The 11,671-nt window shown below is 40.1% G+C and overlaps 2 protein-coding genes across 2 annotated transcripts; both read right to left on the reverse strand.

Annotated features, from left to right (window-relative positions):
- Positions 1 to 286: 286 nt before the first annotated feature.
- LOC131821688 (olfactory receptor 56A4-like) lies at positions 287 to 1,246 on the reverse strand. The gene has a single exon (XM_059157957.1). It carries the CDS (start codon positions 1,244 to 1,246, stop codon positions 287 to 289), a length of 960 nt encoding a protein of 319 aa, XP_059013940.1.
- Positions 1,247 to 9,511: 8,265 nt separating this feature from the next.
- LOC131821699 (olfactory receptor 56A4-like) lies at positions 9,512 to 10,465 on the reverse strand. Its single transcript, XM_059157966.1, has one exon. The coding sequence runs from the start codon at positions 10,451 to 10,453 to the stop codon at positions 9,512 to 9,514; it is 942 nt and encodes a 313-aa protein (XP_059013949.1). The 5' UTR covers positions 10,454 to 10,465.
- Between the last annotated feature and the right edge of the window lie 1,206 nt (positions 10,466 to 11,671).

The raw sequence follows: 11,671 nt of genomic DNA on the forward strand, positions 1-11,671 counted from the left end.
CACTCTAATTAATACCCTGTACTTATATATAACTTGACAAGTCTCTCTCACACAGCTGAGGTTAAAAGAAATTTCCAGATAACATCAGAATGCAAAAAAACTAAGGTTCCAGCCAGTGCAGGGAAAGTAGGAGTCAGGATAAGAATATCCCAATAATCAACTGAAAATTTGGAGAATGAAAAATCCAAACTTATTCCTGAAGTAACTAAATTTCCTATTCATCATGAAAACTATTCCCCATCATCAATTTCAATTCTCCAGGTTAGCTCTCACCCATTTTTACCTCTTACAACCTTCGCAGCAGCTTCTGGATTCCCTGCTTGATCTCCTTGGTTCTCAGACCATAAACAATGGGGTTCAGAGCTGGGGGGATGAGGTGGTGCAGGATGTTGAGCAGGATCGGAACATCTGGGGGAATCTTCTTCCTGGCCACGTTAGTGATGACCAGAACGAGCAGGACTGTGCTGAAGAAGAGGATGAGGATGAAGTGGGAACCACAAGTGCCTAGAGCTTTGGCCATAGCACCCTCAGCCTTGATCCTTAGCACAGCTTTCAGGATGAAGGAGTAGGACAGAACAATAAGGATGAGGTCTGAGCCCAGTAGGGTCCAGCCTGCCACAAACTGATAGAGCTGATTGAAGGTGATGTCATTACAGGAGAGTTTGGACACAGACAGGTTAGTGCAAATACAATTCTTGATGATGTTCTCTGCACAATATCTGAGCTGGGAAGAAAGTATGGGGATAGGCATAGTAAGAAGGCCATTCCGGGCCACAACAAAGATCGTAGCTTTAATCACAAATTGGTCAGTGATGATGGTTGGGTATCGTAGTGGGTGGCAGATGGCCACATAGCGGTCATAGGCCATGACCATGAATGTGCAGGACTCCATGGTCAGAAAACTATTCATGATGAACATCTGGAGAAAGCAGGCTGAGAAGCTGATGGATTTACTGTCAAACCAGAAGATGGCCAGGACCTTGGGGATGACAGTAAGGCAAAGCATGATGTCCAACAGAGAGAGGAGGCTGAGCAGGTAGTACATGGGCTCATGAAGAGAGGCCTCCAGCCAGATGGTGATCAGCAGAGTGACATTAGCCCCCATGGCCAGGAGGAAGAGGAGGCTGAGAGGCAGGGACAGCCAGTGCTGCCAACTCTGGTAGTTAGGGAAGCAAATGAGGAGGAATTCAGAAACTGGAGCAGTGGAGTAGTTGCTGGGTGAAGCCATATAAAGTGTCCTACTCATTACTGACACTTCAGAAAACCTTAAAGGGTAAGACAAGAATAAATCCATCTAAACAATAAGAATATGCATGGGGAAGTAACTTATTTTTCATAGAATCACTTAAAAATAATAATAGTTCCAAAAATAAGTCACTTATTTGTGGAGCATAACAAATAGCATGGAGGACATAGAGAGTTAGAGAGGAGAAGGGAGTTGGGGAAAATTGGAAGGGAAGGTGAACCATGAGAGACTATGGACTCTGAAAAACAATCTGAGGGTTTTGAAGTGTCGGAGAGTGAGAGGTCGGGGTATCAGGTGGTGGGTATTATAGAGGGCACGGATTGCATGGAGCACTGTGTGTGGTGCAAAAATAATGAATACTGTTATGCTGAAAATAAATTAAAAATAAATTAAAAAATAAATAATAAATCCTGACTCAAAAAGCAAAAATAGTTAAGTTTCTGCCACTATTCTTTTTTTATTATGTTCAGTTAGCCACCATATAGTACATCATTAGTTTTTGATGTAGTGTTCATTAGTTCATATAACACCCAGTGCCCCATGTGTGCATGCCCTCCTTAATACCTAACACCTGGCTACCCCATCCCTGCATCCCTTTGCCTTTTGTAACCTTCAGTTTGTTTCCTAGAGTCCAGAGTCTCTCCTGGTTTGTCTCCCTCTCAGAGTTCTTCCCACTCAGTTTTCCCTCCCTTCCCCGCTAGTCTCCCACACTATTCCTTATGTTCTATATATAAGTAAAGCCATATGATAATTGTCTTTCTCTGCTTGACTTATTTTACTTTGTATAATCTCCTCCTAAGTACTTTATAAATATGAACTCATCCATCCTGTTAAAAATCCTGTAAGTAGGATGATAGTAGAATGACCATATTTCCTATTTGCCTGGGATAATTCCCATTTAAGCCCTTACACACTCTTAATAGTTTCCCAACTTGGTTGATAAATTACACGATCATCCTCCTATAACAAAACACCATTGATAGTCCAATTTTACATATGAGGAAACAAAGGCAAGAGTAAGTAAAGTCATTTTATTAAAATCACAGTGGTGTAGCCATGCTTTGAAATTATGAAGTCTGAATCTACAGCTACCAACTATGCTAGTACCACCTATTATACCAAGACACATATGCAGACTCTATTGATAGAGCAGATCAACCATAAGCCCTGCACAAATGCATACCCCTGTTCCTCTTCCAAGAGATGACATCACAGGGAAGGGAGAAATCAGGACTACATGCATCAACATGAAATACCTAAAGACTTCAATACATCAAAAGCTAATGATATATTTTATGGTGACTAATATAACACAATAAAAAAAGACTGTAGTAGAGTCATGGCTATCATTTATATAGGAAATAGCATCTTAGAGAAGTCTAAAAAAGAACATACTTTGAGAAAAGAAGGTATGAAAAAGTCTTCTAATATCTTGGGCAAACAGTAGGAATAAGAACAAGAAATTGCAGGAGTCAACAGTTTTAGTCCAACACCACTACCAAAGAGTGAGGGGTAGTAACAACCGCTACCTTCATCTGATTCCATGTGGATTATCCATCAGTCATAAACCCAGTCACAAACACTGAACCCAGGTTCACATGGACTCCTGGCCTGGTACACTAACCCGTTATGAGCATTTAAGACATTTCTGAGATAAACTTTATATGGCTGCCATGCTAAGGCTTATCTCAGAACGCTGAGTGACATGTTCAGTGACACTTTGTTTTCCATGCTTTGAGGATACCCAAAATAAGCCAGTTTTTATCAACAATGGCAGTGGTCCTGGGAGATGGAGAGGAGAAGAGAGTTGAGGGAAATTGGAAGGGGAGGTGAACCATGAGAGACTATGGACTCTGAAAAACAATCTGAGGGTTTTGACGGGGCAGGGGTGGGGGGTTGGGGGAACCAGGTGGTGGGTATTAGAGAGGGCACATATTGCATGGAGCACTGGGTGTGGTGCAAAAACAATGAATTCTGTTACGCTGAAAAGAAAAAAATTAAAAAACAAGGGCAATGGTTCTAATCAGTGTTCAACCCTCCTAAATCCAACTTCCCTGTCTTTCCTGAGAGGTAAGAAGGTAAATTAAGTGTAAATATTTGAAGGCAGATTTTGAAATTGGAAAAAATATATCTGTTTCTCCATATTGCCTAATCAATAATATTGCCTTTCAGTTTCCATATTTGCTATATAATCTCTAGCAGCAGTTCCAACAGAAATACATTGTGAGCCACATACATAATTTTGCATCTCTAGTAGCTACCTTAAAAAACTCAAAGGAAATACATGAAATTAATTTTAATAATGTGTTATTTACCTCAATATATCCAAAGTGTTATCACTTCAACATGTATCAATCTGAAAAACTGTTAAAGAGCTTTGACATTCTTTTTGTTTTTGCATTAAGTCTTCAAAATCAGGCACATTTTATACATGCAGCACATCTTAATTCTGACTAGCCACATTTCAAGCACTGATAGCCACATGTGGACTGGATGTATACTGTATTGGACATTGTTTCTAGAGTTCTGGGAAACTAAACATTCCTCTTTCTATTTTTCTTAACATGAATTCACTTTTTTTATTGGCAAATAGTATCTATATCTTGGGTTATTTATGGAAATTCCATTCATTTGACCCTGGGTCAGCTCAAATTTATAGTTTATTTTCTTTTTCAATACTCCCCATCAAATTTCCTTTAGAGATTATTTAGTAAATTGATCTTTCAAACTTCAGGATGGGAATGATTAAGGACAGAGATAATCAACACATCCAGAGCTCCCAGCTTAGATAACATAGATACTTCTATCAGAGATTAGGACTTTCCAGCAGCCCCTACCTCCCTGACTCAAGTTAGATTGTCACTCTTGCCCTGACCCCTAACTTAAACCAGTGAGGTGATCAAATTTTTTTTGGAGTCAGAGTCACTAGTCAGTAAAGAATACCATAATATCTAGGTATCTCCAAATGTGGTCTATAGGAACACCATTCTTCCACATAAGATATATTCAGGGCCTGGAACTAGGTTTTGTTACAAAGGGTGACAAAGGAGTGGAAGTTCAGAGGGTAGACTCAAGGTTACAGCTATAGCTTCAAACATAAATCCAGACAAAACAGTTTGTCCTCTTAGACCATACAAACTTACCTGTGACTAGATTCCAGTTACCCTAAAGAAATAAATTTATTCCTATAAATTCATCTGCTTCATTTCCAGTCATTATGTTCTTTTTCCTTTACAGTGAACCAAAAATAGGGAATTGACTCCACATTCAGTCTTCTGGGGAACATGGTAACATGAATAATAGAAATCTATTCTGTCCCAGTGAGAGAAGCAAGAAAGAGCACTGGGAGACAAGGCAGGATGAGAGCGAATGGCCAAGAGGGAGTAATCGAGGCAACTGGGATTACAGTCCTATCCAATTTAGTGCTTCTACGGCAATCTTCTGTAGGGAACCAGGATTGCAGTTGAGGAAATCAACTCTGGGCCTCTAGCTGCCATAAGCAATAATGAAGATATAGATTTAATTCAAGAGCACTCACCCTGATCTCAGCTTTTCTAAATGGGAAGGGTATAGCTTATACTAGAAAAAATTTGCTCCTAAATAAAAGCAATGATACGGGGGCACATGGGTGGCTCAGTCAGGTAAGCATCCAACTCTCTATCTCAGTTCAGGTCTTGATCTTAGGTTCATGAGTTCAAACCCCACGGTTCAAAGCAGTGATGCACCAGATTCAGACCACTTGATAGAACTGGAATCTGTAGCACCAGGCCTGCTACAATTCTACCAGAAGAATTCCTTCTCCCTGCTCGTATTGAATACTGAATACCTGGAGGCCAACATGCTGTGTCATTTGTATCTTCACGATTTTCCTGCCTCCAAACCAGACCTACCAGCTTGAGGAGGCTGTACTCTACTGCTGTTATTTATGACTATTTACTGCACCACCCGGCCAAGCCCTTCAGAGGCTCCAGAGGCTATTTTTTAAGGCCCTACGGCCCATCCTGTCTCTTCCCTCCCCACAGCCCACAGAGGTTAAAACTATTTTAGCCATCTGAACACAGAGCCTAAGGTCCATATTCTCAGGAGAGGAGGCAGAGAAGAAAGCAGAGAAAACAGAGAAGAAAAATCTAAAATAGGAATAGCAGTGAACAAGGAGAGAGTTGAGGAAATCTTTTGGGAGAAGGGTGCTTCTAAATAAAGAGCACATACATTTGAAAAACAAATATTTCTAGACTTAGAACAGAGAGATATTTATTTCAGGTCTTAAGTGTACTCTTAGAAAAATTATGATTAAATGAGAGTTTAATATTATCCTTAAACTAGGGTCATCTCATTATGGCCAATGTACAAAAATGGGCCGTGCAACTAGCATGTTATGGACATATCATTTCCTCTATTACCCATAGTGCAGTGGCTTAATTGGAAATAGCCAATTAAATGGACACTTCAAAAATTATTATTAATGAGAGGGCATGATAAGAACATGAAAGCCTAACTTATTGATGAGTATAGGCTTCATCTGAGTATACACAGCAGTAAAGGGGAAATGCTGTGGAAAACTTCGAGGTACCAGAAATAGGAGTGAGGGAGTTGGAGAAGAGGCTGGACACGGTTCTCTCTTTCTCACTTCCACAAGGTCTGAGTCCCATGACTGGGTTTGTCATCACATTTCAGATGATGGGACATAGCTGGGTAAGACACTGCCTCTTTTGCTTTGAATTTGTCTCTATGTCTTCCAAAGGGAATCTTGGGTTTGATATTACCCTCACCTCACTAGCTATGCTACCACTGCCCCTGATTATTGCCTAGGACTGAGGTAATGCTGCTCTACTTTATTCTTCTAACCCTGCCACCTCTTCCTGCACAGAAGGGAAGTTCCCAGATTCCTGCTACCATCTGGTTTATGTAGCATCCATGTGCCAGAACCAGAAGCCCTCACTCAGGAAGAGTCTAAATTAGGAAATATAATACACACAGATGAAATCATAACAGAAAAGAGAAAGGCATACAAACAATGGTGATGAGACCAAAGAATGATACCATCACTCTTTTCTACTGAGAACAATTCCAAAGCAGAGAATCATAGCTTTGCAGCTTTTCTCAGATGAAGTGCCAAGTCATAGCTGGTTCTGAGAGAAATTGCAGGAGCCTTATAGCCTAGAAAAGGGGAATCGGACTAAAGTAAGAACTCCGTGGAACCTGTAGAAAATAAGTGGTACAGAATTTAGGCTCTGTTTATTTCTTTGGATACTTTACAGGTAAACTGAGAGTGATATTCCTTTCTACTGCCCTGGGTTTGCAAAGCAATCAAGTATCTGCATACCATGTGGCCGCAAGTCAGTAAGATAATGTACTACAACAGCTGTCTGGGTGTGATGAAAGCAGACTGCTGTTTCATGACCGGTGTGCCAGAGCCTTTCCCCCTTCACTGTCCCAGATGGAAACATGGAGGCAGCTTTGGGGGACAGGTGACATTGGAAGCCAGAGAGCCTCAAAGGAGGTGAGTACTAGATGGTTTCATAGCCATGTATCACCCATGGCGACCTTTGCAGTTCCAGAAGGTACACTTGTAGGTAGCCTATTGGCATACCCAGATTAAAATAGATATGAATAGAATATTTCTGACTGACAGATTTATGGAGCACCAAATAGTTTGGAGTTTCAAAAGTAACCATCACATATATAAAAGATTTCTCAAGGAAATGTATTAGTAATAAAATGACTATAGAGCTAGAGGAAGACAAAATGACACAAATATCTGTTACTTCAAGGAAAATGAGGTGTGAAACAATAACCTGCCTCATACTCAGAGGGCAGCGGGGAAAGCAGTGTGCTTAGGAAAATAATAATAACAATTCATTTAATGTCTATGTGACTAAGGTATGTACATTCAAGGTACTGAGAAAAATTTTTCATACTTAGTCTATTTACTCTTCAAGACAATGGTAAGAGATAAGGATCATTATCACCATTTTCAAGGTAAAGAAGTTTAGCCAAAGCTCATAAAACCTGAATTGGCAAATTTGGCCAGATTGGTCTATCTAAGAATCAAATCCCAATTACTCTGATTATTCCAACCTGAGGGTGATTCTTCATATAAATTCCATTTATTGTTGGCTAAAAATAGTCTCTGTATTAGGTACTATAAAAACACATATTACAGTAAGATTTGATCATTGTTCCTTAGTAGTTTTCAAAGGACAGGAGGGACAAGATATGCACTAATAAAATGTTCCACCCTATTTGATATATCTTTATTCTAAAGTCTTCTACATAAGGAAGCATAAAATTAAACATGCAGAATAAAAAGATGAATAAAATAGTCTCTCAACCAAAAAGAAACTCATGACACCATCAGAGAAAGGCATATAGATACTAAAGATGCTAGAGTAGCGATTCCAGGTGAGAGTCATTAAAAGAAGTCCCCCTTGTGCAAAGTGCTGCTTGACTTCAGCCTCATGGGAAATATGGGGTTCAGCAGTAATGATACTAGTAAATGAAGGTTCGTCTTGAAAGGGTCAAATGATTAAAGACAGACAGCAAACACAAAAAGGGGATGTTCAGGGAAAAGTGAGCAGTTTGCTTTAGCTCAGTAGGGGAAACAAAGTTTGAGATAAGTCTGAAAGTCTGTTAGAACCAAAAATAGAGGTCTCTAAGGAAGAAAAGAGGATCACTGCTGCAAAATATATAACTTTTTAAAATAGTACAGAAATATTAAGTTTAAATATAAGTCATTCATCAAAGAAAATATTTTTGTTTCATTTTTCTGTTTTTTTTTTAAGATTTTATTTGTTTATTTGACAGAGAGAGATAGAGAAACAGAGAACAACAAGGGAGAGTGGTAGAGAGAGAGGGAGAAGCAGGAAACCCAATGCAGGGCTCAATCCCAGGACCTTGGGATCATGACTTAGCTGAATGAGCCACCCAGGCACCCCAAGAAAAGTTTTGACACAAAAGAAAGTAGGATAGTCCAATGGGAATGTTCTTCAAATGATGCTTGGTAAAATAACAGACTACAAACTCTTAATTTTCATCCACAAAAGAGACAGGTAGTTATTATAAAATGTTACTTAGAAACATTGGACTAACATGTGATATCATGAAGGGGATAGCAAAATAGCGGAACACATTTATTCATGAAAATCAGAGTCTGGAGCTTCTATGTCATCCTGGAAAAACTGCTATACCAGCCCAGGCTGAAGGTCGAAGCAAATATGGCAATAGAAGGAATGAACTGGACAGCTGAGTTATGCCTAGGATGCACAGGTCATAGTTGGGGAGGGATGGTGTCTGAAATATGATGTAGCATTCTAAGTTCCTTGTAGGAGGTATATGGGATAAAGTGAGGATTACAGAGTCATGAAGATAATGAGGTAAAGAACATAAGACACTTCAAACAATACAAGTCTTCCCCTCCCCCGCAAAAAAAATCCTAAAAAAATTTTCTACCTCCTCTACAAATAAAAATCTGAGCAAAAAATCTTAGGAAGGAAGGAAGGAAAAAAAAAGAGAGAGTGGGAGAGATAGAGAGAGAGAGAGGATGGACAGAAAGAAGGAAGGAAGGAAGGAAAAGAAAGAGAAAGAGCGGGGAGAGAGAGGATGGACAGAAGGAAGAAAGGAAAGAAAAGGGAAAGAAAGAAGGAAAGGAGGAAGGGAAGGAAGGAGGGAGGGTGAGTAGGAGAAGATGCTCCCAGGGAAGTTGCACAAATGGAAAAGTTTATTAGGGTCAACCCCTATTAAGGATCTGAGGAGCCAGGAGATGACACATCTGCCACAGGTGCCAACAAAGAGAGTCAGGGATATTCACAATAAAGCACTCAATGCCAAAGACCAAAATTCTGATTGAATGTCCTTACTTCATCCCAATCAACCCCTCACAACACAAAAGCTATGTCTGAAACAGGAGGCAGAAGAGTCATCTGTGTTCTTTGCAAATCGGGACAGGCAGATTTCTTTAACTATAAAGTTTGTTTCTTTGGGGCCGAACACTCCCACTCCAATCCAGCTCCACTTGGCTAAGGCTTGGCAAGACCCTCAGATAAGGAGTCAGTCAGGGCAAATTTGCAAGTCACCACAGAATCCAGGAAAGATGGTTTCCTTTGAAGCAGGAGGAAACAAGGATTCACAGAATCTTTTCATTGTTGTCTGAGATAAAAAGAATCAGAATCCATTCTGGGATTAAAAAGTAAAATTTCCTTTCCAACATAAAAATAATTCCTGAATTCTACTAACATTTCCAAAGGTGGATCTGATCCATTTTACCTCTTACAACCTTCTCAGAAGCTTCTGGATTCCCTGTTTGATCTCCTTGGTTCTCACACCATAAACAATGGGGTTCAGAGCTGGGGGGATGAGGTGGTGCAGGATGTTGAGCAGGATGGGGACATCTGGGGGAATCTTCTTCCTGGCCACGTTAGTGATGACCAGAACGAGCAGGACTGTGCTGAAGAAGAGGATGAGAATAAAGTGGGAACCACATGTGCTCAGGGCCTTGGCTGCAGCACCCTCAGCTTTGATCCTTAGCACAGCTTTCAGGATGAAGGAGTAGGACAGAACAATAAGGATGAGGTCTGAGCCCAGAAGGGTCCAGCCTGCCACAAACTGGTAGAGCCGGTTGAAGGTAATGTCATCACAGGAGAGTTTGGACACAGACAGGTTAGTGCAGATACAGTTCTTGATGATGTTCTCTGCACAGTATCTGAGCCTAGAAGAAAGAACTGGAACAGGAAGAAAAATGAAGCCATTCCGGGCCACAACAAATATGGTAGCTCTAACCACAAATTGGTCAGTGATGATGGATGGGTATCGCAGTGGGTGGCAGATGGCCACATAACGGTCATAGGCCATGACCATGAATATGCAGGACTCCATGGCAAGGAAGAAATTCATGATGAACATCTGAAGGAAGCAGGCTGAAAAGCTGATGGACCTGAGATCAAACCAGAAGATGGCCAGGACCTTGGGGATGACCGTCAGGCAGAGCACAATATCCAGCAGGGAGAGGAGGCTGAGCAGGTAGTACATGGGCTCATGAAGAGAGGCCTCCAGCCAGATGGTGATCAGCAGGGTGGAGTTGGCCCCCATGGCCAGGAGGAAGAGGAGGCTGAGGGGCAGGGACAGCCAGTGCTGCCAACTCTGGTAGTTAGGGAAGCAGATGAGGAGAAATTCAATAACAGGAGCAATGGAGTAGTTGCTGGGTGAAGCCATATAAAGTATCCTGAACAAGCTAAAAATCCAGAGTCCCTTCAAAAGTAGGACAAAAATATATCAACATATCAAGTATGTATTCTTTTTTTCTCTCTTCTTTTCTTATTATATTCAGTTAGCCAACATATAGTAAGTACATTATTAGTTTTTGATGTAGTGTTCAACAATTAATTAGTTGCATATAACACCCAGTGCTCATCACATATGTGTTCTACATGTATTAAAACTCAGGTTTTCATCAGGGCTTTTAACCCGGCTCAACTTTTCAAATCATCATTATCATCCCATCTCAATAATTGCTAACCTTTAACTGAGAAGTTATCACGTGCTACACATTATGCTGAAAGTTTATATTCACTATCACATTTAATTTTATAAAACACTTAAGAGTAAATAATATCATTATCCTAATTTTCCAGGTAATTAAAAGGAATAGGCAGAGGAGCGAAGTAGTTTGATCAAAATTAGACAGCCAGTAAGCAGTGAAGCCAGGACTATGACAAAAGAGTCTGACTAAATTCTCTGCTTTCAGCAACTATACGTTACTTAGCCTCAACAAACACAATTTTAACTAAGCCCTACCTTCCTTTGGAATTTAGAAGGAATAAATTATGAGAGTTTTGTTTAGCAGGACTAAGCAGAACTGAAGTCTCCAGAAAACCCCAGCCTCTACTCCATTGACTCAGACAAGGCGTGACTTCAGGGTTTCTAATTTTCATTCTGTAAGAATATTGGATTAAAGGTAGGGCATCCCTTAACTCTATCTAAAAGCAGTAATATCTTCTAGTACCAAAGAGGATTTCACTCTTAAAAGCATAGAGTTTATCACTCTTCCCGGTTTTCTGTGTTTTCTCTTTGTGATGTTCTAGAGTATTTCTTTGGCTTGGATTCTTTAGAAACACCTATAAATTTCATATTCTGGTAACAGAGACAGTTAGTACTGAGGCGTACACCAGACAATTAGTACTGAGGGGTATACCAGTAGATTCACCAAAGGTAGATTTGGAACTAATGTTTCAGGTATATAAACCTATACAGAATTCATTTATCTGGTAAGCAACATTACCTGTGATCCCTTGTGGCCAAAATCCAATTATTCTACCCGTGTGGAATCTATGCTCTATAAACCCCTCTGCTTTATTTAGTTATTTCTTTTTTTGAAAACTATCTTATTTCCATCACCATTAAAAAAAGAACAGAGTGGTCAAGTACAAAGAA

This window comes from Mustela lutreola, chromosome 1 (assembly GCF_030435805.1).
Source record: "Mustela lutreola isolate mMusLut2 chromosome 1, mMusLut2.pri, whole genome shotgun sequence".
In the NCBI taxonomy this organism is placed as follows: Eukaryota; Metazoa; Chordata; class Mammalia; order Carnivora; family Mustelidae; genus Mustela; species Mustela lutreola.

Coding starts and splice junctions, on each gene's coding strand:
- LOC131821688 (XM_059157957.1), bottom strand. CDS start 1,246: ATGAGTAGGACACTTTATATGGCTTCACCCAGCAACTACTCCACTGCT.
- LOC131821699 (XM_059157966.1), bottom strand. CDS start 10,453: ATGGCTTCACCCAGCAACTACTCCATTGCTCCTGTTATTGAATTTCTC.